Source organism: Papilio xuthus, unplaced genomic scaffold (genome assembly GCF_000836235.2).
Source record: "Papilio xuthus unplaced genomic scaffold, Pxut_1.1 DF825946.1, whole genome shotgun sequence".
Classification (NCBI taxonomy): Eukaryota; Metazoa; Arthropoda; class Insecta; order Lepidoptera; family Papilionidae; genus Papilio; species Papilio xuthus.
In genome coordinates this window covers 14,968,162-14,992,957 of record NW_013532703.1, presented here as the reverse complement: position 1 = coordinate 14,992,957, position 24,796 = coordinate 14,968,162, and the positions used below count along the sequence as shown (strand labels likewise).

The 24,796-nt window shown below is 38.7% G+C and overlaps 3 protein-coding genes across 5 annotated transcripts in view; 2 read left to right on the top strand and 1 right to left on the bottom strand.

The window, feature by feature from the left end:
* The window catches only part of krz (beta-arrestin protein kurtz), a 48,834-nt gene extending 44,265 nt beyond the window's left edge, over positions 1 to 4,569 (top strand). For all 3 annotated transcript variants that reach the window (XM_013321365.1, XM_013321363.1, XM_013321364.1), the window contains 8 exons: positions 138 to 280; positions 988 to 1,214; positions 1,894 to 2,026; positions 2,300 to 2,460; positions 3,080 to 3,223; positions 3,486 to 3,572; positions 3,692 to 3,814; positions 3,896 to 4,569. In XM_013321365.1, coding sequence (XP_013176819.1) covers positions 138 to 280; positions 988 to 1,214; positions 1,894 to 2,026; positions 2,300 to 2,460; positions 3,080 to 3,223; positions 3,486 to 3,572; positions 3,692 to 3,814; positions 3,896 to 3,983 — 1,106 coding nt within the window. In that variant the 3' untranslated portion in view covers positions 3,984 to 4,569. The remainder of the gene's footprint in view (positions 1 to 137; positions 281 to 987; positions 1,215 to 1,893; positions 2,027 to 2,299; positions 2,461 to 3,079; positions 3,224 to 3,485; positions 3,573 to 3,691; positions 3,815 to 3,895) is intronic.
* Positions 4,570 to 7,206: 2,637 nt separating this feature from the next.
* Positions 7,207 to 14,491, top strand: LOC106124438 (U2 snRNP-associated SURP motif-containing protein). The gene is made up of 18 exons (XM_013321105.1): positions 7,207 to 7,496; positions 7,836 to 7,929; positions 8,235 to 8,433; positions 8,858 to 9,020; positions 9,460 to 9,625; positions 9,781 to 9,944; positions 10,063 to 10,128; positions 10,215 to 10,258; positions 10,586 to 10,806; positions 10,976 to 11,087; positions 11,168 to 11,410; positions 11,607 to 11,793; positions 11,875 to 12,064; positions 12,164 to 12,374; positions 12,452 to 12,638; positions 12,759 to 12,847; positions 12,966 to 13,037; positions 13,112 to 14,491. Exons 1-18 carry the CDS (start codon positions 7,422 to 7,424, stop codon positions 13,302 to 13,304), a joined length of 2,676 nt encoding a protein of 891 aa, XP_013176559.1. The 5' UTR covers positions 7,207 to 7,421; the 3' UTR covers positions 13,305 to 14,491.
* A 79-nt stretch (positions 14,492 to 14,570) lies between these two features.
* The window catches only part of Klp31E (kinesin-like protein 31E), a 41,623-nt gene continuing 31,397 nt past the window's right edge, over positions 14,571 to 24,796 (bottom strand). The window contains 19 exon segments of the mRNA XM_013321106.1: positions 14,571 to 16,113; positions 17,512 to 17,558; positions 17,874 to 18,070; positions 18,155 to 18,303; positions 18,390 to 18,535; positions 18,635 to 18,772; positions 18,849 to 19,014; positions 19,164 to 19,299; positions 19,370 to 19,523; positions 22,682 to 22,798; positions 22,880 to 23,020; positions 23,097 to 23,198; positions 23,279 to 23,439; positions 23,519 to 23,683; positions 23,800 to 24,038; positions 24,162 to 24,249; positions 24,357 to 24,437; positions 24,639 to 24,732; positions 24,734 to 24,794. Coding sequence (XP_013176560.1) covers positions 17,516 to 17,558; positions 17,874 to 18,070; positions 18,155 to 18,303; positions 18,390 to 18,535; positions 18,635 to 18,772; positions 18,849 to 19,014; positions 19,164 to 19,299; positions 19,370 to 19,523; positions 22,682 to 22,798; positions 22,880 to 23,020; positions 23,097 to 23,198; positions 23,279 to 23,439; positions 23,519 to 23,683; positions 23,800 to 24,038; positions 24,162 to 24,249; positions 24,357 to 24,437; positions 24,639 to 24,732; positions 24,734 to 24,794 — 2,378 coding nt within the window. The 3' untranslated portion in view covers positions 14,571 to 16,113; positions 17,512 to 17,515.

Here is a 24,796-nt window from a genome sequence, read left to right as displayed (position 1 = left end):
TAATAATATTTGTTAATAATGTGTTGCCAGGTCTCTATATATAAGTCTATGTTAAGAGCAGCGAAGTATGTAGATAAGAAAAAAAAATGTTGAATTAAATCTTACCTTTCTCACATTAATCATTATCATTTCTATAGATGGCGTTGTGCTGATTGATCCTGAATATGTAAAGGATCGTAAGGTGTTTGGGCACGTGCTAGCCGCGTTCCGCTACGGTCGCGAGGACCTCGATGTACTCGGCCTTACCTTCCGCAAAGACCTCTACCTCGCCGCTGAACAGGTGAATATACTCTATGACTTACTTTACTTGAAGACCTATGTCCTATAACCACAGTGCGCCGCCAGTTATTTTTTTTTCATTTATTACTTAAGCTTCTCATTATACAAACACTGCAAACATTTGAACTGTTACGGCGTTTTTGTAAGCAGTTTTTTTTTCTAATAAGTTTAATTCTATTCCATATAATCTTCGAACATTAAAATAAATACGTTGGTATAACGCAAAGCTATAAATATGTTTATTTCGCCTAAAAGCTCTCGCATGTTTCCCGTACAAATGCCAATCTGAATTAGTAGTAAAATCCATTTGTTCGCAAGACATTAGCTCTGTGTTGACAGTTTGCCAGTTGGTAGCTTCAGGGAGACTGCGCGTCTGGGCCTGCCAGTTACCAACTTTGTTAAACGTGTAGGCAATTTCCGAACTTGTCCTACCTCCATTAAATTTATATGGAGGGATATTATCCTGTATAATTTCAACGAAAATGTTTCACCTTTTATGCTACTTTATACAAGTTACAATATTTGAATAATTGAGTGCAAAATATATAAGATTAAAAATAGCTTAGCTATTACTATGGCCAAGGTTTCAAGGTCGAATTAGGGATCATATGCACATAAACCCGCTTATAAATGAATGTCAACAAAAAATTATACTTCTGTACCCAGCTTTAAGGTCTTTTTAAAATAAAAATAACATTTTGGAAACAGATATACCCCGCAACAGCACCCGCAAAGCGTCCTTTGACTCGACTACAGGAGCGACTGGTCCGTAAACTGGGCCCCGCGGCGCATCCTTTCTACTTCGAGTTACCGCCGCACTGCCCAGCCTCGGTGACGCTGCAGCCCGCGCCCGGCGACACCGGCAAGCCCTGCGGCGTCGACTACGAACTAAAAGCATTTGTTGCCGATTCACAAGATGACAAGCCGCACAAGAGGTATTACAACATACATTCCCTCACAGAAACTTAAATCTAAAATTTTTCAAATGACCTTGAAACAAAATTCATACAGATTTACGATATTAATAAAAAATACTTGCATATTTTTGGAAAGGATGTTGTAATATAGAAAGGGATATAGCGATCGCGCTATGCCGTTTGTTTCTATAAACATTCCTGCGTTAATTAGTGTTAATGAAAACGCAGTTTGCACTCGCTCACTTTGACTCATAGTATTGCGCATCGTTACCTAGAATCAGTTAATATCAATAGATTTCAAAGATTTTTATGCAGGCCATACTACAGTTTTATAAATTCTCGTTATATCTCATTATCTCACTAATATCTCCCCGCGCTCTTTGAAATATTCCATAATTTATTTCCGAACAGAGATTTCCCTCTTTCGAGCCTTACGTAATTAATGTACGATTTCAAACTTCTTATTCTGGGATTAGAAGGGACGGACAAAAGAGTAAATACTGTTAGGATTAGGTATAGTCATATAAGTTAGTGTTGCTTAAATATGCTAATAGTGCTATACTTTAACTTGTATTTCAAATGTTGTATACCAAGTATTGCTATCTTTGTTTTATTCAAAGAGAATGAGTGGGATGGCAATATTGTGGTATTGGTTTACGATATATGTATATTACACATATGAAGTGATGTACGTTAGGAATTCAGTGCGGCTGGCGATCAGGAAGATTATGTACGCGCCGAGCAAGCAGGGCGAGCAGCCCTCAGTGGAAGTCTCCAAAGAGTTCATGATGAGCCCCAACAAACTCTACCTGGAGGCCTCATTAGACAAGGTAACTGGTATGACATAGACTTTCAGACAAATAAATTTGTAATTCAGCAAAGTGTCAAGAATATATATATCTTAATGAAATCATTTTATCCTTACTTAACTATATAATTAGTGTCGATTCCTTCTACCTAGTGTACACTAATCGTAGATTTCAGAGACCAAAATCTCTGTATAAAACATATCGTTATCCCTGTCATCTTTGACAATATGTTTTAAACAGATGTTTTGCCTCAGAAAGCCACGGTTAGTGAATTTAAATGGCATGTATATACAGGAGTTATACCACCACGGCGAGAACATAGCTGTGAACGTGCACATCGCCAACAACTCCAACCGCTCCGTGAAGCGCATCAAGGTGTCAGTGCGTCAGTTCGCGGACATCTGTCTCTTCTCCACCGCACAGTACAAGTGCACTGTCGCTGAGGCTGAATCAGAGTTAGTCTACACATCTTTATAACAAGCTGTCGCCCGCGACTATGTCACTATGTTCTACATGTATATTACATTTCAACAAGATCCGTTCGGCCGTTCCGGAGATACCTTGGAACTATTCATCAATCGAAGCATTCGCATTTATAATATTAGTAATCGTACAAACGCTCGGCAATCCCTTCAGAGAGAGACAAACGTATTGTATTTGAGATTATGTCTGAATAAACCTTAACGACAGAATCGCGGTTATTTCGCTATTCTTTATATTTGTATAGGAAGCAAAACATCAGTGTAACTGCTTGTTCTAATGCAAAGATTTAACTATAATCTTGTTTCCTTCCTCGTGTGGTATCATCGATCTACTCCGACGTTACACTTCCGCACTCTCGCCACCACATTGTGCGGCGTCGCGTTATTTCCTCACGTAGCAGATGATAATAATAAGAAATAAAGTATAAATTTAATAGAGGAAATTCATGCGATATCCGATGCTCAAATTCTGATAGTCAATCTACACTAGTTGCGGAATTTATCCAGCGGAAACGATTCTTGCATTTCGTGTAAACTCGTTTTTGTTCATTACTTTGTTTATTCATTGGTTCATTAGTTTGTATGTTTGTAGGGAAGGTTGTCCTGTGGGGCCAGGGTTCACGCTGAGCAAGGTGTTCACGCTGACGCCGCTGCTGGCCAACAACAAGGACAAGTGGGGGCTCGCACTCGACGGACAGCTCAAGCACGAGGACACCAACCTCGCCTCCAGCACATTGTAACTATAACAATAATAATCAAACTAAACTATACTGTAAATATACTATTTGTTGATATATCTTTCAGCGTCAATAGCCCAATGGTTAAGGGTACGGATTTCCGACCATGAGGTCGGGGGTTCGAATCCCGCCATTCGACTATTGTCGTAAACCATATCCTAGCACAAGCCTAGAGCTTAGTTGGAATGGTAAAAGAAATATTAGTAAATTTACAAAAAAATCTGCTAATATTTTTACAAAAAAAAAACTTTATGTATGTAGGATAGCGGATCCGGCGCAGCGCGAGAACTTGGGTATCATAGTACAATACAAGGTCAAGGTCAAATTGTGCCTCGGACCACTCGGCGGGTAAGTCACACTTTTTATTACTTATTCGGGAAAAATAAGAATTAAATACGTTTAAAATAATTCCAAACATTATAATATATAGTTTAGATATACATGTGTAATACTATCGTTTTGTTTAGGGACCTGAGTGCGGAGCTCCCGTTCATCCTGATGCACCCGAAGCCGGAGGAGGAGGCGCCGCGCTCCGCCCCCGAGCCCGCGCCCCACCAGGACCACGACCTCATACAGCTCGACCCGCACCCGTATGTATACATTGACTTTGAATCTTATCCTCTTTGTAGAAAAGTACAAATGAACTTAATGCCCTCTTTACCATTCTATAGAGACGAGAACGGGCAAGAGCAGGACGACGATATAATCTTCGAAGACTTCGCACGACTGCGGCTAAAGGGCGCGGACTCGGAGGCCTGAGATGCGCCCCCGCCTCCGGCCCCGGCCCCGGCCTCGCCCCCGCCCCCGGGTCCGCCCCAGCCCCAGCCCCCGCCCCGCATCTGGCGGCTGGCAACACTCGACCGTGGCTCGCGCTGCTCGTAAATACAAGGAATTGTCCACTACTTCCCGAACCTGTACATAATAGTTTCCTTGTGTAGGACGGAGAGACTTCATACTTGAAGAAGAAATATGGTCCTTCGAGCCGATTTATTCAAGTTACAGCCGGTTGTAACTGGTTCAACCATTTGTATATGTTGTGAATGTCTGTACCGAACTAATACGCCGATGTCAATTTCGAATGAATACTAAGTTTGAACTCTATACGACTGGCATTAAAGTTTAAATTCAACTGCAAGAAAGGATATCGGGTATTTAGTATTAGTTGGTGTTGTGTTACATGCACACTGTATATCAAAATATATTGTTATTAAATACATTTCTAAGTGATTAACAAACATTTGGTCATTTGAAAGTTTGGCCAACCAGTTTGTGGAACGGCACAAAAGGTTGGTTAATAAATCTAATTAAGTTGATGTTAAACTATTAATTTGGACATTTTTTTTAATAAAATTATTGAATCAAATTTTGATATTTATGTGTGCTTGTAACATATTAAGTATTATATAAATAAATTTTATATTATATTCTATGTATATTGTAATATTCGAAAATTATTTTAAATAGCATATTATTGATCAAATTTACAAGTACAATTTTATATTTTTATCATTTTATATGTGTAATATTAGTTGTAAATTATTTGAACTTTTGTAGGAATCATTTCAATGAACTTATAGTACAATATAAATTGGTATGCATTTAATTGTATAAAAACATTTTTAGTTTCATTTCCGAAATAAGTTTCATTCAGAAAAAAATTGATTAAACCTGATTATCGTTATATGTTTTTGATTATAAAAGCGAAATTATTATTTTTTTTTAATTATATTCATTTTAAATATTGTTGGAAACAATTTGCTTTTTAAAATCTATATTGTCAAGATAAAATTTGTTTTAAACATGTCGTTGCTATGTTGTTTAGCGAACAGAATGTGGCCTTTGTGACAGAATTTAAATGATTCCATACATTATAATATTAACCATTGGTTGGCGATGTTAAGGTCAGTTTCCACTGTCGAATACTTGTACGGCAAACTTATTGATATCGCTCAAGTACATCTTACAAGTAACACGACAGTTTAATGTTAATATTATGTAATAAATATATTTGCAGTTTTTTTTTTATAAATGATCATCAAATTCCGTTGTAGTGGTCGATATATAATCTGTCGACCATTGATGTTGTACTCGGATTTTATATGGTGATCCCTGACGGCTACAAAACATTCCATTACACACAACATTTTTTTTTATTTGTACTGATACAATTCATAATTTAATTTTACACAATTTACTTTTGTTTATTTAAATTGTAGTACTGTTAATATTTTTCCATATCTAGCGATATTTTTACTCGTTTTTTAAAATAAATTATACGATAGAACGGAACGTAAATAAACGCTGTGGTATGTTTCGGAGCTGTTAGCGCTCTCTAATAAAAACTGAATTATAATACACATGTTTATACTATAACTTGTACATTTATTTTGCTGTACAGAAAGTAACTTTTGTAAATTTTATGGTATAATTTTTAAATATTTGTAGATTAAATAATAAAATGCACAAATGTCTTACTACATTTAAGCTTAGATATGAGTGCAGCTATACGATCCATTGACAGCATCTGTCAAAATAACGCGCAAAGTTTCGTTCATTAATTGGTCATTTTTTGTAAAAAATCTTAATGGCTACCGGCGACGACCCTCATTGAATGGGATAATTAGGGAGATGAATAATCTTTACAGCTCTGGGTACTTGTCCTTTTGAGCCAATCGGAATAAATAATTCGTAGTATTGCCACTTGTAAGGTACAAATTTACTTTATATTTTTGTGAAATTGTTTTTATAGATTAACTATTAGGTCAGTATTTTGTATTTTAAAAAGCATGTTGATGTTAAAAAATATGAAATTATTTTTAAGAATTCTACTAAAATTTGTTTTTAAACTGAAACGTAAAAACAAAAATGACACACAATAATCGATGTCCTAAACAACATTTATCGGTAATATGTGGAAAACAATGAGCAATTTTTGTTTGTGGCACTTTTTATAACATATTTTGGTTTTAATGCATTTAAATTAAGGTTTATTTGGTTCTAAATTTCAAGGTTTATTTTGTAAGTGTCGGTGGCGAATATCGAAATGCGCCTTTATTTCAGCAATGCATTATTAGTAGATATTAAATAATTATTTTGTTGCGATATAATTGTATTATTATTTATATATTTTAATGCTAAGTGTTGAATGGTATAAGTAATTTGTATAATTAAATAATTGTATCTAGGAATAAAAAAGACGAGATCTAAAATAATGTTTTTGAACTTGACAACCTGAGTACAATTAGAGGCGATTGTTGTCATACTAAAATTTTATACAGAGGCTAATATTGCTTTTTACACGAATCATTAACAATTATGTTTCTTATAAAATTTTACAAAAACAATTAAAGGGAAAAAATAATCATTGCGACTAGTTTGAAGTATAATATGAATAAATAATTCTTCCATGCAATACATACTAATGCAGAAAGTAAAAACATAAAACACATATTTTTTAATTTTACATCGAAAACGTTTTGATGTATACTTTTTCAATAAATATGTAATCAATAAGCTTTTGTTGTTTGATTTTGTCCCAACACCATTATCTTGAAAAAAAAAGTGGCGGAGTTTATCACCAGCCAATCTAGACAAAGTGCATTGGTTTCAAAACGAAGTTTAAAAATGTATAGAACTGACAAAATTACATTCGATTCGTCTCGTGATTGTTACGTGTCGGTTCCAAAAATGCACTTTGCCTAGAGGGACAGGAACTTGTCGAAAGTTTTATCAGTTTTTACTTTTTGAACTTCATTATCGAATCGCCGATCACAAAAAATCTTGATTTTTTAGAACTTACACTTATTTTATATACTCTTTGACATGTAGCAACAAACAACAAACTACTATTTTTTAAATTATGTTCTGTTGTTTCATATTATAGTCTGTTGTTTCATATTATAGTCTGTTGTTTAACACTCTTTGACATAGGTTTTTCATTCACTCACTCTCAGTTCACTTCACTTCATATAATTTATAAATGTTTAGGTTATAATTGTAGGTGTTTACAATTTTAAAAAGATTTAACTATTTTAATACTTATGTAAGTGATATAAGGTGATTTTCGCCAGCGTGATGTTTTTAATATAGTTGTACTTTTAAGTATATTATACTTGGATTGAAGGGAAAAGATTTCTCAGCATTAAAAGTGATTTATATTCGTGTAAATGCTTTAAGATCTCGATAGGTTAAGGTACAATGGGTACCAGAAATTTATCTAAGAAAGAGCTAGAGGAGCTTCGTAAAAAAGAAGAAGAGGAAGCGGCTGCTCATGTAAGTTTTTATATTGAGTTGGATCGTCTAATTTAATTCATAATTTACATTTAACCATACCCTTTTGAAGCCATGTATTCTGTAATGGTGTTTTTTATTTTTTTAATAAATTAAAACATTAAAATAACATAAAACCAAATGCCAACCCCTCTGGATGGCGGGTGTGAGCTAAATAAAATAAAATTGGATTGATCCAAACAGACTTTGGTATTTAGTAAACAAGCAATTTTTTTTATTAAATTTACCAATTTTTCTGTTCATACTAAATGATTATGATTTTAATCATGACTGAACTGTGAACAGACTGTATAGATTGCTGGATTAAATTTTAATTTCCAGGTATTTAAGGAATTTGTGGAGACATTTCAAGAAGTACCCAGCACCACATCTAAGGTGTGGGTTAAAGCTGGAACTTATGATGCAGGAGCAAGAAGTAAGATAATCTATACATATTAATAAAGTTTTCTGTGTAATATCCAAAAAATCATATTTCATACACATGATGTATTTGCATAGCTGATAACGAAAAACCACTTTAAAAAAAATTGTATGCCTCTCCACAAGATGTTGTTTCTTCCGGGTAATCTCTGGAACGGCTGAAACAATTTTTACGTGACTTGGGCGGAAAGTTAGTTGATGACCGGGCATTTATTCTGTGCCAAGAAAGTCGCGGGTGATCGCTAGTCCATAATCAGTGGCACCTTCTAGCTAGTAATAACAATTGTCATATGTTATCAGAGGAGGACACATCGGAGCGAGGCAAGCTGTACAAGCCAGTGTCACGGCTGGATGACAAGAAACAGAGCACAGAGGTAGAGGTGTTGCGAAGTCTAGCGCAGATCACACCGCGCCCCGAATCTGCCTTGCGTCCTCGCGCCAAACTCAGCAAGGATAAAAAGAAGAGCAATCTAGAACTATTCAAAGAGGAATTAAGACAGTCAGTATTAATTTTAACCCACTACATAAAATTTTACAATCCAAGCTAGATCTACTATGATTTTATCATATGACAGTTAACTTACTTTTAGGAAGTAACTCCGACACTGCCTGTGTACCAGCGCAACATTAGCCTAAATTAAAATGTCAACGTTTATGTCCCCTCACTTCATTCTGACACTTGACTTTGTAATAAAAGCGCGCCATTCGCGCCAAATGATTCTAACTAATAATGTCTAAAACTACAAATCACTGAGTCAGTTCTACTTAACTCAATAAAGTAGTAGAGTTCCACTGCTGTGACTCATAATTTGAGGTAGTTTTAAATAGCCCACACTCTTGTGTGTTGATCATAATCATTTTTATATGTATACAAAGTACATTGTTGAACAGATTATAAATATTTATTCAATTTAAATTCACAGAATTCAAGAGGAGAGGTCAGAGCGACATAAATATAAGAATGTATTGCGTGAGCGCGGTGTTGTAGGCGGCGAGCCTGTATTGGATACTATACCTGATATTGGTTCTTATGATACTGGGGATCCTAATACCACTAATCTCTATCTCGGCAATCTCAACCCAAAGGTCAGTGAAAGTGACGTAAATCTTTTAATATCTAGTACAAAAAATTCAATATTTAAAATAAATTAAGTTCCTAATTTTATAGATGTTTTAACAATAAAAGATATGAAATATCATCAAATGACTAAAATAAAACAGTTGAACCTCAACTAACAAGAGTCTGGTCCCGAAGGTTGACCTTCATAAGTGAGAAACTTTTGTTAGAGAAACCATTAAAGGTGGGGAAACTCCTGGTTTAACTGTACACTTACAATAGTCTTTATTTTATTATTAATAGATTGCATTAGAAATAGATATATGAATCTGGATAAGGCAAGTGATGTGTCCCGACCATTTAAGTGAAAATCTACTTTCTCTGTCTACTCTGTCTGTCTGTCTGTGGGTCACTGGAATGAGTTTTGTAGTTGTATATGATGTGAGGATGTTACTATGTAATGGTCAGATAACGGAGCAGCAGCTGATGGAGATCTTCGGTAGGTACGGGCCGCTGGCCAGCATCAAGATAATGTGGCCACGTTCTGATGAAGAGAAGGCGCGTGGACGTAACTGTGGCTTCGTTGCCTTCATGTCGCGTAAGGATGGCGAGAGAGCCCTGCGCTGTATTAACGGTAATTTTATCAATTTATTTTTGTAAAATCAGTTTACATTTTTTAAGGACAATTCAAGATATGTTATTTTGTAGATAGGGTAGGCTATATAAATTGTTGTTGTTTGGAAATTCTACTTGTAATTATCCTTAAGTAAAAAATAATGTTAATATTAGGGAAGGAGATAATGAACTACGAGATGAAGCTAGGTTGGGGCAAAGCTGTGGTGATTCCACCGGTACCGATCTACATCCCGCCCGCGCTGCAGCAGCCCAGCAAGCCGCCGCCGCCCTCCGGACTGCCATTCAACGCGCAGCCACCCAAACACCTCACTACCAAGGTCATACAACACTTTGACTGCTGCAGCAATTTTCAACTTATTTCTAATCTGCATCTATTGGCTTTTGTCAAATATTTTAGTCAAATATAATATGCTATAGCTTTTTTATATTTTCCAGACACCGAGAATCCATCCCGGAGACTATTACCCACATGATCCAGAAGACAAAAAGCTTTATGATCAGGTTTTTATCAACAAAATGTTCTTACTGAATTAAGTCTGACTTGGACTGAGTCTTACTGTCTGAACAATTTTTCCATATTTTTTCAGATATTGTCACAATCTATAGTCAAAGTTGTGGTGCCTACAGAAAGGTAGGTAATATCAAATCAGCAAACTGATATAGAAACGGCTAAACACTCACGTATATTCGTCCGGTGGCGGCACAACAATAATACCAGTACCACTCATCCTGATGAAGGGCCCTCGATGGGCTCGACACTAGTCGGTGCCGACACCAGACGTATATACGTGAGTGTTTAGCCGTTTTTATATCAGTTTATTATAATGTCTTACGAAAGTTTGAATAATTTAATATCAAATCACTAATTAAAAAAATCTCATTTAAATTTTTTTGCATGTTTGTGTGTAAACTTTTGCATATTATTAACTGTTTAATAAAAATATAATACATTTTATAGGAACGTTCTGATGCTGATCCACCGCATGGTAGAGTTCGTGATCCGTGAGGGTCCGATGTTCGAGGCGATCATAATGAACCGCGAGCTGAACAACCCATTCTTCCGGTTCCTGTTCGAGAACCAATCTCCGGCGCACGTCTACTACCGCTGGAAGCTGTTCTCCATGCTGCAGGGGGATTCGCCCAAGCAGTGGGCGCTGCAAGACTTTAGGATGTTCAAAGGTACAAACTGCTTTAAATCAAGCTGTTTGTAAATAATTGGCATTCATAGATTCTGTAAGACTTCTTTATATTTTGATGTGACATCTTTATAATAGATTTACAAGTTATTTGGTTTTCGCAAACATCTTCATATAGGGCAGTGTATAAAATGTGTTTTGCGTGTGCACAGGTGGGTCAGTGTGGCGGCCGCCCGTGATGAATCTGTACACGGCGGGCATGCCCGACGAGCTGGTCGAGGAGGACGACGCCAAGGAGAACATACGCGGCACGCTCTCCAACAGGTCAGCTTACTGACACGTGTCATGTGGACAGCTGGAGTTTTGTTGATGCTGGTATGTAATGTGGTGCGTTGTGATGTCAGCCAGCGCGACCGGCTGGAGGAGCTGATCCGCGCGCTGTCGCCGTCGCGCAGCAGCGTGGGCGAGGCGATGGCGTGGTGCCTGGAGCACGCGGAGGCGGCGGGGGAGGTGGCGCAGTGCCTGGCGGAGGCGCTCGCCGGGGACACCACCCCGCCCCCGCGCCGCGTCGCCCGCCTCTACCTGCTCTCCGACATCCTGCACAACGCCGGCGCCAAGCTCACCAACGCCAGCGCCTACCGCAGCGCGTATGTACACCCCCACCCCTCACCCCCACACACACACACACAACGCCCACCACAGTGCAATATAAAAAAGATCTAATCTCCCGGTTTAAATTTCTGGTTTGTTACTATATGATATGCCAAAGGTTCTCGTTTGACTATATGTATAGATAAATATATAATAAGTATGGATTTTTAACAAAATAATGTGTTGTTTCAGGTTCCAGAGCCGTTTGCCGGACATAATGCGTGCGGCGCGTGCGGCGATGATGCGCATGGGCTCGCGGCTGCAGCAGGAGGGGTACCGCGCGCGCGTCGCCCGCGTGCTGCAGGCCTGGGCCGACTGGGCCGTCTACCCCACAGACTTTCTGCTGCACATCAACGACATATTCCTTGGACACGATAAGGTACACAGTGTTGTCTTGACTCTGTAATGGACTCACAATAAAGGAAGTGATTATCTCGTGACGTATCTTGTTCTTGTACAGGAGGATGGCGGCAGCGCGGGGGTTGTGGGTGTGGTGGAGAGCGGTGCAGGCGAGGGCGAGGCTTCGGGCGGAGAGTCAGGTGCGCGCTCGCCCGCCAGCTCGGGCTCGTGGGAGGGCGCGCTGGACGGGGCCGCGCTGCGCCGTCTCGCCGCCGCCCGGCGACCCGATGACGACATCGATGGCGTGCCGGGTACTTATACGACTATAGCTCGCACCATATTTGGTGATTGATTGTATTTCGTATTTATGTATATATATTTCTAATTTGTATCTTTGTTTGATTGACCAGTTGAGGAGGACATTGATGGCGTGCCGCTGGAGGGGGAGGCGGAACGCGGAGGTGAAGGTAGCGGGGGCTCAGGCGGGTCGGGTGTGGGCGCGGGGGTGGCGGGATTTGTGCCGTCACGTTGGGAGAGCGTGGACACAGCCGCCGCGGAGCCGGAGCCCGAGCCCGAGCCCCCTTCGCCGCACGACTCGACACTCACGCCCACACATGACAGGTGACGAGACAAAACATCTTATTGGGTGTCTGCTGACAAAATGTAAGAGGGTGAAGCTTATACAGGTGTGTGTTTAGGGCGGAGTCCCCGCGGGGCGGGGCTGCGGGCACGGAGGAGCTGTCGCTGCCGCGGCGCGTGCTGCGTGACATAGAGGTGCGCGTGCTGCGCTACGGGGACGAGCTGGAGTCGGGCGCGCGCGCTCGCAAGCCTGCTCTCACCGCGCAGCAACAACTGCAGCACTACCGGCGCAAACTCATTAAGAAGGTAATAATTATATAAGTTAGTTTTGTCAGAAAGCACTAGCCAAATTGTTTTATCAAAGTTCGATATCGATTGCTCTAGCTACATGTATAATGTAGTATTTATATATGTAATTGTGTGCAGGCGGCTAAGGAAGCGAAGGAGGCGCAGGAGGAGGTGCGCGAGTCGCCGGACGCGCGACGCCGCTCGCCCGCTGAGGACGACGCATACTCGTTAGTTTCTGAGTCATTTATATTGTGCATTGCTATTATCATTTTTATTTACGTTTTTAATTAAAGTGTTTTGTGCCAAAGAAATTGACATGAATGTATAATTTTACTTTGTTTCCAGAACATCATCTAAGAAATCAAAGAAATCTAGGGAGCCCACTTTATCTCCTCCGCCAAAGCGAAATCGTCACAGGTGAGAAAAGGAAATGTTTTATATTGAATTGTATGGATGATTTGTGTTCTATTTCTTTTATTTTCCATTTTCAGTGATCGAAAATCACGTTCAAGGTCACGATCGAGAGAAAGAGAAAGTGAACGTTTCCGTGAACGAGATCGCGAGAGGGAAAGAGAGAGGGAGAGAGAGCGAGACCGCGAGAGAGACAGGCGGCGCCGCTCGCCGGCCACGCCCCCCGCCTTCTACCACAGGAAACACAACAAACACGCCAAATATAAATACTGACAGAGTACTCAACATGTATTTATGAAGAATAACAATATTGTTGCGGACAGTAAATAAAGTCATTGTGTATGGATACGCTTTGTGATGTGAAATAAAACAAAATCTTGTATCAAGAGTATAATTCGACAGCTTTTATGAATTGCATATTGACAAATAGTAAAAATAACGCGGTGCATAGGAAAAAAATGTTTTAACAAAACAAAAATGAATCATTGTAAATTTCCATAAAATGTTTGAATATATTTGAAGATATATATAACACGCGTGTATAAAGTACATGATGATAAATTAAAAACTTAAAAATTCGTTTATTCCTATAAATTCAAATAAATTTTACAGTTTTATAATAGTAGTGTTGCGATAAACGTTATATAAAAATAATCATCCAAGACTTTAAATTATAGAAATATGCAACTGTGTTTTGTATTATATTATGAATGTATCACGAGTTTCCACTGCAACATGTGTACAAAAACATTGTCAATTAAACAAGACAAGTTTTGTACAAATGTTGTGTTGACTCATGATTAGGTTTAAAAAAATAAAAGTAATAAACTGAATGTTTTATTTTTCATTTGAACCTAAATCATCTTTTACACTAAATTAAATTTAATTTAAAAAAAAATCATTCAAATTAAATCTTTTTTCGCGACTTATTTTGTCATAACTATATTTCAGTTACTTTTCATTTATACTTATAATAATATTTTAGCTAATATTTGTGATAATTGCACTTGAAATCATTAAAACTTACACGAAAGTAATGAACACACAACATATCTTAAATATACAAAAATCAAAACAATAATACTGAAAGGAAAAACAAACTTTGCAAATAAAATTCATAGCCAAATTGATTTGGAACATCTTATTTACTACATTTTACTTACAGAATGACCTTAAAGTGACGCCATCCGAACTGGAGATCATGAAATCTGACCAAAATCTGTCAATAATCGTGGGTTTCTGAGACCAAAATCCCCAATTAAAAACATTGTTATCAAAGATAATGATAGGGATGACATATTCAGAGATTTTGGTCTCATAAACCCTCGATAATTCATTGTAATGAGATTCTAATTACTCTTACACAGATTCATTTGAATTTATTTTCGTATAAAAATATAAAAAAGATGAAGTCACTTTATGGCCATTTATAATGTTGCCATAGTGTGCCAACACTTATTCTTACGATTTTAAGTGTAAATAATATTGTTCATAGATTTACGACACATGATTCCCCGATGTATTATAAATTTAATCAGTTTTAATACTTTGTATACTAACAAGTGTTCAAATAGAAATATTATGCCATTATAAATTAACCAAATCCAAAATCGATCGGTGACATCCACAATTGTAAAAAACATAAGCAAAATGTAACAACACTGAAGGGTACTTTCGAGGAGATTTTAATATCAAGTGCTGGCAACACCATGGCTTCAAACACAAGAGATTACAAAGTTAGGACTACCCGTAGCGCAGGAATGTACAAAAATATAATTGATTAATCACAGAATATTATTATAAATGTGATCTCCATAACTTATACTGAGCTATTAACAGTAGGTTTCCGAAACCAAAATCTCCGTGTAAAATGTATTGTTATCTCTGTCATTATCTTTCACAGAACAAAGACAGAGATTTTGGTCTTAGAAACCCACTGTTAGTGATATAGGAAACATTATGCCATATCTAATTTTTGTAGTTCATTGTATTGTCAATTATATAGTCAATTCATAGACGTAATTTCTTAAAATTCCTACAATTTTTTATTACATACGTCGATCGAAAAATTACTTTTTTTTTAAATATAACTGTTATTTAAAATTAATTTGTGCAATATTAACTTTAAGCATTGCTTTTGTACCAGTGTTTCCAGCATAAATAAAGTCCTGTTTCACATTATAATATTGTTAAGAGTTAATTTGAGAAATAATATGGGAAACACTGTTTTGAATTAAAATATATAAATGTAAATAGCTAATAATACATATTCAAGCCATTTAGCTAAAGCTCTACTAATTTATCATATATATTTAGTTCATATTCTAAAATTATTCGATATTATTTGCTTGCTAAGAATTGATTCAGTAAGTATTTATTAAAGCTTTCTCAGAAATAGCTTTCCTATTATTGCTATCACACATTTAAACCTAAATTTAACAATTCCTATAAGATTTCAATATCTTCATACCATTGCTAATCGTTGCTTTCTGACGCCAAATCATCATTAAAATTTTTTGTCATCTCCATATGGTCAAATATAATGACGGATGAAATGTTTTAATCGGGGATTTGGTGTCAGAAATCTACGGTAAGTCAAATAAGTAAATCATTTGAAAACGACACAAATGAGTAAATTAATCTTACATCAATCCTGCATTCAAGTTTAATTGACGTATATTCTTATATTGAATGCCTTTTAAAACCTATTTACAATGTAATTAAACCGTATCCGAGAATAACCAAAACTGTCAGAGGTATCGGTTCTCAGATCTTTAAATTTTTTATATTATAATACCAGTATCATAGTCGCAATTTTTCTTTCCTTCGTTGATAATTTGAAATTAAAAACGTACCGGTCCTATAGGAATTGGTACGTGTACGTGCCACGCCCACTTTTGGGTACGTGTCACGTACGCGTCAGGGACACGTTCTGGTACGCATTAAGGACACGTTCCAGTGCGCTGTGTCCAGTCCAGTGTGCGGAGTGTGCGGAGGTCACCGCCAGGCGCGACGCGGGGAGGTGGCGGGGCCGCGCTGTCACCTGCACTGCCGCACTTGCCAGATGCGAATGCGACCGTCACTGTGGAACATCAGATTGTTGTACACTATTGCTCGTGTTTGTATGTACATTACGTAGAAATAAACATAAAATAACATTACGTGGCTTGATTTTTTTTTGTTAGTTAGCATTAAAGGAAAATATAGAGCTAAAGATGTACCCAAAAATTATTAACGGATTTTTTGTCATCTTGTAAACTAAATTATAATAGAATTTAACATTAATTTTAAATTGAATATTTCCAAACTAGATATAAAGAAGAATAGGAAAGGACTGGAATAAATAACAAGTATAAGACTAGAGGGACAAAGTGGGAACAAATTATAGACGTTATTAATACTAGCATAATGAAACTAATTGTGAAGATCTAGTGCTATGAGGATCTACAGAGAACTACAAGTCCTGGATGATTTAACGATATGTATAACACTAAGATCTAAAATCTAGATAGTATTTAGTACAACATCAAAAGCACTAAGGTTCCGTCAGAACCTTAGTTTGTAAAAGATTGAAATCACACAGAAAGTAAGAAAGTGTTTAGAAAGAAAACTGGAAGAGATACATTTAAAAATCTAACATTCAAATCGAGGTATTCATTATTGCTGTTAATTCGTTATAAAAATTAAAAATAAAAGACAAAACACGAGGTTAATCACATAAAGACACAAAAAACAAGAAAGTGATGGTCATATAAAGATAGATTTTAGCAAAGCATTGCTAATTGTAAGGGGTTAAGTGTAGGGAATAAAAGAGAGTGATGAAAACAGAACCTTACGTCAAGAGAATAAGGTATAAATTAGCTAAGCAGAGTTAACGTCGGGTGGTGTAGCGGCGACGACGCGTGCGCAAGCTGTGTCGCATGTTGCCGGCTTCTTACCATATTGTACTTACGTTAACTTCTCAGGTGAGTGTATTTGTTGGTTTTAAGTGTATGTTTAAATTGTCAATTATTTGAACTTTAGTTTCATTTCTTACTAGCTGTCGCCGACGACTCCGTCCGTGCGAAATTTAAATAAACTTACTAAGTAGTCTATTTGTTCTTCCAGATAATTCTACATCTATGGCAAATTTCAGCGAGGTCCATACAACAGTTTTCGAGATAACTTCAAACATCCATCCATCCATCCATAAATCCAAACATTCACATATGTAATTGATTAAATTGATTTCTTTCTTTAAGGATACTAGGAATTTGTTGAAAGTTTAAAACTTGTGCGTTAATTGAATCAGTGTGAATAAATTAAGTGAGTTGTAAATCAAAATGTGTTAACATTAAACGCCAGTAACTTTTGTATTGGTCATAAAAATTATGAACAAGCGTATTGTTAATATTAAAGCGAAGCGTTAAGGTTAGTTGATGATGATTTTGTTTTTTGTGTTTGTCTATCTGTCTGTCGGTCTGTATATTTGTGTGAGCACCTGGTCACTGGTCGTCGACGATCCGCCAGGCACGCACTTCGCCGCCGCTGCAACACACTCACACGTTAATGATACAACCTTACCGATGACACAATCTTCCTTCAAACGACACGAAGTTACACAATACAATTGGTTTAGGAAACAACATAAAGGATGTTTATATTCACATACATGTAAAAACATTTTGTTAAACGTTTGTCTGCGAAGACTTGCGACAGTACAGATGGATTAAATTGGCTAACAATAATGGAGGGAGAAAGACACATAATTTCACTATTGAACACACAATACGTTATGTATGAATTCATAAATGTGTATGAGATGTATGTATGTATGTTGTGTTTGTGTGTGTGTATGTGTACCTGGCGGCGGTGCAGAGAGCGGCGGCGCGGTACGGCGCGAGGGCGTGCGGGGCGTCGGGCAGCGGCGCGGGGTGCGCGGCGGGGCGCAGCGCGGGGCTCCACAGACGCAGGGTCTGGTCGCGCCCCACGCTCGCCACGCGCCCCGCGCCCGCCCCGCACACGCCCGTCACCCACCCCTTGTGCGCGTTCATCACGCTCTGCAACACACAACATTCACACTGACTGACTGACACCGACTGTTGGTGAGGTGAGGTGTTGTGAGAGACAAGTCGTGTACTGACATGTGCGAGAGTGCCGTCAGCGAGGCTCCAGCACTTGAGGCCGGAGTCGCGCGAGGCGCTGTACAGATGCTCGCCGGCCAGCAGCAGCGCCTGCACGCCGTCGTAGTGCGGCGGCTCCAGCAACCTCCGCGTGCTGATCTCCCATGAACCTGACGTACAATTTTTTATAATTACCTATTTTATTTACAACCGCCCTATTACGTAGAGAATTATATAAAAAAAAGCTGGTGTGTACCAGTGTCGTTAGGCGCGAGGTCTAGCAGACGCACGCAGTGGTCTCGCGATCCCGTGGCCAGGCGGTCACCGCGGCCGGCTCGTGCCGCGGCTAGGCACATCACCGCCGCCGCGTGACCTGACCACCACTTGCTCACACACTCCATCCTGTATACATAATACAAATAAATACATACACCCGGTCACTGTAAAGTTAAAACAAATTATGTATGTGGCGTATTATATGAGATAAACTGTTGTAGTTACATGCGAAGATCCCAGAGTCGCAGACGGTCACCGGCAGCGGTGTAGAGGCGGTGCGCGTCGGCGGCTGCCAGCGCTGTCACCGCGGTCTCACCGCGAGTCGACGTCGCCGCGCCCGTAGGACCCACGCCCCCCGAAGACCTGTAAAAAATTTATTTGTAATTTAACCAAGTCATTGTACGTATGCAAGAGGGTTAGTATGTACATTCGTAAGTACCACAAGGTGGCGACGGGCGTGCCGAGCCGAGTGTCGAAGGCGCGCACGGCGGGCCCCGCGGCGGCAAGTAGCAGGCCGGGCGCCGCCAGCGCGGCCACTGCGGCCCCGCACCCACCGCGCCACGCCTCCCGCCCCGCCGTCAAGTCCCAGCCGCGCACAGTGCGATCTACATATCACATGGTTACTTATTGTAGAACACCTGGGCGTTTAGGGCAAATATATTACAGGGTAGGTGCCAGAAATACGAAATAGATGTGTATTGTAAACGAGAAACGGTTCATGACAACCTGTGTGTATTAAAAAGGGCGAGCTTACCGACACCACCGCTGTAGAGCAGCGAGTGCGTGGCGGCGAGGCAGAGCGCGGCGCCTACGTGCCCCTCCGCCACGTGCGTGCACTGCAGCCACGCCCCGGAGCCGCCCCCACCCCCAGCTCCGATACTTACTCGTTGCTAAAAATAAACGATACGTTTTATATACAAGCGCAACATTAGTATGTATTATTTGTGATAAATAACTTACTTTTAATGGTAGTTCTCTAACGACGCCTTGGGGTGAGTTGTCGTGCGCGGCGCCCGCCAGTCTCAGGAAGACATCGTCGTCGCGCGCGCGTCGTGCGGCGCCGGGCGAGGCGGGGGGCGTGGCGAGCGCGCCCGAGCCAGCGCCTGCGCACGCGCTCGTCTCCCTGCGTTAGTCGCACGGGCGCAGGCGTTAGATAAGCGGTACGAACGATCAACCAGGTTAGAACAATGAATTATGACACATTCCAATGTACGTTATGTGTTTTAATGTAAAAGTAAAATGTGAATTAAAATATAAAATTAAAATAAGCGTTTATGCTGAAAAGTATTAACGATTAATGCGCACGAACGTCTCGGAACGATTCGATGCTCGCTATATGAATAAGTAATCAGTAAAAACAGAATGTAAATGATATATTAAATAAAACAATAATAGCACGAAAACAAAGATTGCCACAGAATTGTAACTGGCGGGGTTGCGATTAACCACAGCACATCTGGAAATAGAGAAGGATGTGGTATAACATTCGCTCAATGTTTTAAATTTGGTGACCAGCAATCGTTTTACATATAGGATGATAAGGCCTGCATGAATCTGAATTTATTACGCAATACTACTACTGGTAAATCTTCTTGCATCCAACCTTTGTTCTACGTTTTACGATTAAAGAATTACATCTAGTTATCTATTTAAATAGATCAACTTGTGATATCATAATCATACAAATTTAAGTATAGCAAGCAATCTTAGTAACATTTTAATAGAGAGGTTGGACAAAGACATTTAGCCAGTGGAATCCCAATAATGTATATTATTACGATGTATTTAGATGTATCTCTCTCGTCCGTTGACTATCCTATTATTGTGAAGTATGAATGTATGTTTCATTATAATTTTATTTGTAACAAATGTTTGTATGTTATGTTGAAACTCATATGTTAATACGATCCAAAGCAATAACTCATTTTTTAATTAAACGCCACAAACAACCACAAAACCAATGACAAAACACAACATGGTTTAAAAAAAAAAACTAAAACTTACCCTTATATGTATGTTACGTAAATCACGGAAAATATATCAAAGTAAAAAAAAGAGTTCGTAATACCAAAAATTACATCACATTTTAAAACAACAGTACCTGGATGAGCTTTGCTCGGTATTTTTTTTTAAATTGTGTTTTTTGGAAATTACATTTAAGTACCAATTACTAATAAAATGATGATGAAGTTTACCTCTAATACGCCTCCTTTTCGTTATTTTTCTTCCAAGTTTATGTTTAAGTTGATTATCGATAAAACACGAATAAAATGACATTTTCTAAAAATGATTCCTAGCTAGATCGATTTATCGCCCCCGAAACCCCCTATATACTAAATTTTATGAGTCGTTGGAGCCGATATCGAGATTCCAATTATATATATATATATATATATATATATACACAAGAATTGCTCATTTAAAGATATAAGATAAAAAAACCACAGATAGCAAAAAATTGTCACTAAAAAGTGTATATTTGTTAAAAAGTAGCAAATATATTTTGTAGAAACTCATGCAATATTTGATATAATCATGCGAGCAAGAAGCAAACTCTACATCAGTGCATAATTTAATTGATATTGTATCACAGATAACTAGCAGATTATTTACAATAATTAAAAACAATTTTAGGTTAAAAATATTATATTTGTGATGATAAGTTTATTTCTTAATAAGTAAAGTTACTTAAAATTTTATAAGTAAAAATGCTATTTCTTTTATTTACATTTCATTACGAAGTTTTTTTCCTTAAGTATTTACAACTATAAATATGTAATAACTTGAACTTAACTATATAATCTATTGTGAAGTGAACGAAAAAAGATCTACATATTTTTTTCTATTTACCTTTAGATTTCGTACACTTAAGTTAGTAGACATATATTTAAGTGTACCTAAATAAAAAAAAAACTTTGACATTGTGCGTTTACCAGAAAAATAGTGTAATTATACAAGAAGAACATAAGATTTTTTTTAAATAACTATATTAGTATATTTCGTGAGATTATGATATCACAAGCTTGTTTAATTTAATAAAATACTAAATACATAAAAAAAATTAAAAAATAATAATCAACAAAAACTACGGAAAATAACCTAAAATAGTCTATATTTACATCAGACCTACACCAAATTACAACTAGATCTTAACGTGTATGGAATAAGGTGTATATTTGCGTGTTATGTACAGTTGTCATTCAGTGCGTGGGATCTGCGTCGCTTCAGTCCTCGACAATGTTGAGGTCGGTGAGGAGGCTGCAAGCAACACCCCAGTGAGACACCCCGCACACACCCCGCACCCACCCCGCACTCCACACACCCCCGCTAACGCTATCCATCTCGACAGTCATGTGTGCATTAGTCTTGCCATGGGTTATTACTTCCCAAACATACAAGAACATCTTGTCTCTTTCTATCTCCTTGACAAGAACTGAGACGATAATATTTTTGTATAAAGGTATTGTACAATAGAAACTCTCGATTATAGACTATGTAGAAAAAAATATAAAAGGACTCACTAGAACGCCACATTTTCGGCTAACAAATGTGTATTTAGTGGTAAACGTAATTTTTGAACATCCTGTATAACGTTTTCAATTTGCATATTCTTACAAATATTATTTAATACTTAAAGAGATAAAAATTCATGCAAGTCATGCACACATGACTGTTGGTTATACTTTTTTCTACTACTAAATTCGAACCCAAATATAATTGTCAAACTACTCGAAAAAATGAAGACAATATAAAAAAATTTCATTAATCATGAAAAAAATCAGGCATGTTTTTTTATTTTAAATAAAAAAATATATTTTTATTGTTATGTTATATATTTGTTTAGTTATATTGTCTTAATTATTTGAATTTAGAAAAATTACTACGTAACATATACCCAAGCTGTGTCATGCAGAGAGCGGTAGCGAGGCGGCAGAGTGCCGAATTGAATTATGCTACTTATTGCTAAGGACATAAGTGCTATATTTCTACAACTACAACATGTAACATTTGAAAGTTTTTTAAATAACGATTTTTAATGCAGAAACAAAAAGCAAAAAAAAAAATTCGAGTTAAGGAACAAAACATTAGAAAAATTGGCACTAGATGGCGCTACATGATTTTAATCGTCGAAGCTTCTTCTGGTAGAAGCGAACTTCTCGTAGAAGCGATTTTGATAAGTTTTATTTGAATTTCTTACGTAATGTATGGGACAGAAAACTTTAAAATGTTACAATGCAAGCTAGTAAGATAAAATGGTGGAGCTGTACTCACAAGGAGGCGGGCTTGGCGAGGCTGTGCTGGCGGCGCAGCGGGCGCGGGCTCTCGGGCGGCGGGCGGCGCGACGTCAGCGGGGACGACAGCGGCGCAGAGTTCATCGGTGTCAGTCCTCTGCAAGTGACAATTGTATTATTGTTAATTCACACTCGAAATTGTTGTTAGCTTTATAAGTATATTTAATTGTGAACAGACCTCAGGCTGCCGGGCGCGCTGGGCACACGGCTGAGCGGGGCGGGGCGCGGCGGCGTGTGCTCCACCATTGACTGCGACATGGGGTCCTCGTCACGACCTATCACTCCCAGATCACGTAAACGCACCGAACCACGTCTTGCCCTAAACAAATCAAATTAAAAATCATTTTGTTTTCTACAATCTAAGTGATATATTAGGACTAAAAAGTAATCCGTACGTGTTACGCTGGAATGGCGAGTTGCTGTTGTCGTCGGGCGGCGAGGCGGGCGCCGTACTCGACTCTCGCGCCCCACTCACCGGCGGCCGCTCTAGCAAAGCACTGTAATCAACATAAAATAATTGTATGAAATAATATTAGCAAATACAAAGTTTGCTAATGCTTTGTCTCTATCTATCCACCTGTCAGAAGGTGAGACGGAACGCGTGGAGGTGCCGGAGGAGACGTGGGCGAGCAGGGCGGCGAGCGCGGGCGGCGGTACGCCCCACGGGTTCAGGTTGTGGTCACCGTTCGTATTAGATGACTTTAGAGCATTCGTCAAACGATCGTTTTTCTCTTCCATCTATAACAAAAGATACAAAGATTTTATTTAAATTAATTCGAACATTTTATTAATGTAAATGTATTGAAGTGTGAGTGACCTCAGCGAGCTGTGCGCGCGTGTCGCGCAGCATGCGCAACGTGCGCGCGGCGTCGTGCGCGTGCGTGAGTGCGAGCGCGGCCAGCCGCTGCAGCGCGTACCGCCCCGCCTCCGCGCTCGTCACCTGCTCCAGCACACGACACAGCTCCGTCTCCTCGTTCTCCTCCTGAATAATCATTTTAATAAGTCAGTACGACTATTTTAAACTTTTATACCATAAATTACTTTTTAATACAGAACATAATCCGGACTTGACAGTAGAGTAGGTGTAACAAGTAGTACCTCTATCTGCATGATCTGATGCTGCGTGTCGGCGATGGCCTCGCGCAGGTAGGCGAGCAGGGCGGTGGCGTCGGGCCCGGCTGGGTCGGCGGCGGCGCGGTCCCGCTGGCGCAGCTGTGCCTCCAGCGTGGCCTCCAGCTCGGCCAGCGTGGCGCGCGCAGCACTCGCCCGCGACACCCAGCACTCGATGCGCGCCCACGCCTCGCGACTTGAGATACGTGAACGACCTCGGGACCCATCTGTTAAGCCACACCATTTTTTTTATACCTTTAACATCAACCAACCCAACACAAGCCGACAACATATAGATAATTTTCACTATATCTAAAAATACGTTTTAAAAAAAAAAAACAAAATATTACCATGAAGTCTTCCTGCCGCTTTGCTGCTGAGTTTGTCCCGATGTCCTCGCCTTAGTAATGATACTTCCTCCTGCTTACGTTTTAATACCTGAAAAGATAATTAAAATAAAAATAAAATGTACAAAACATCGTTTCTTTTTATTTCACTATATTTATATGCAACTTATAAAATATGTATAGAAGTTATTATAATACCTGTTCCTTAAGTCTAGTTTCAGCTTCCAACGACCGTATTAGATTCGCGTTCTTACGAGATTCTTTTCGCAACTGGGCCACCTGAAATTAAGTTAAACAAAGAATAGAGACAACACATTATATTTATATCACTATGTAGAAAAACTCATTCACCATGTTAAATTCAGGCTCTACTACAAAATGGTGTATCACATATTTCTGTACAATCATTACAATATGGGTTAGATGGCATTTGATACCCATGAAAAATGACATGGAAACAAAGCTAAAACGATGACGTACCTCTTTGGCTCTAGCTGCCTCCGCTTGTGCGTGTCGCTTTGCTTCTGTTCGCATTCGTTGCACTAATTTCACCTAAAATAAAACAATGAAAGAATTTGAAACGTGTAGTGTGTATGGGATGTGTGGGGTGGTGTTGGGGGCGGTGTTGGGGGCGTGTG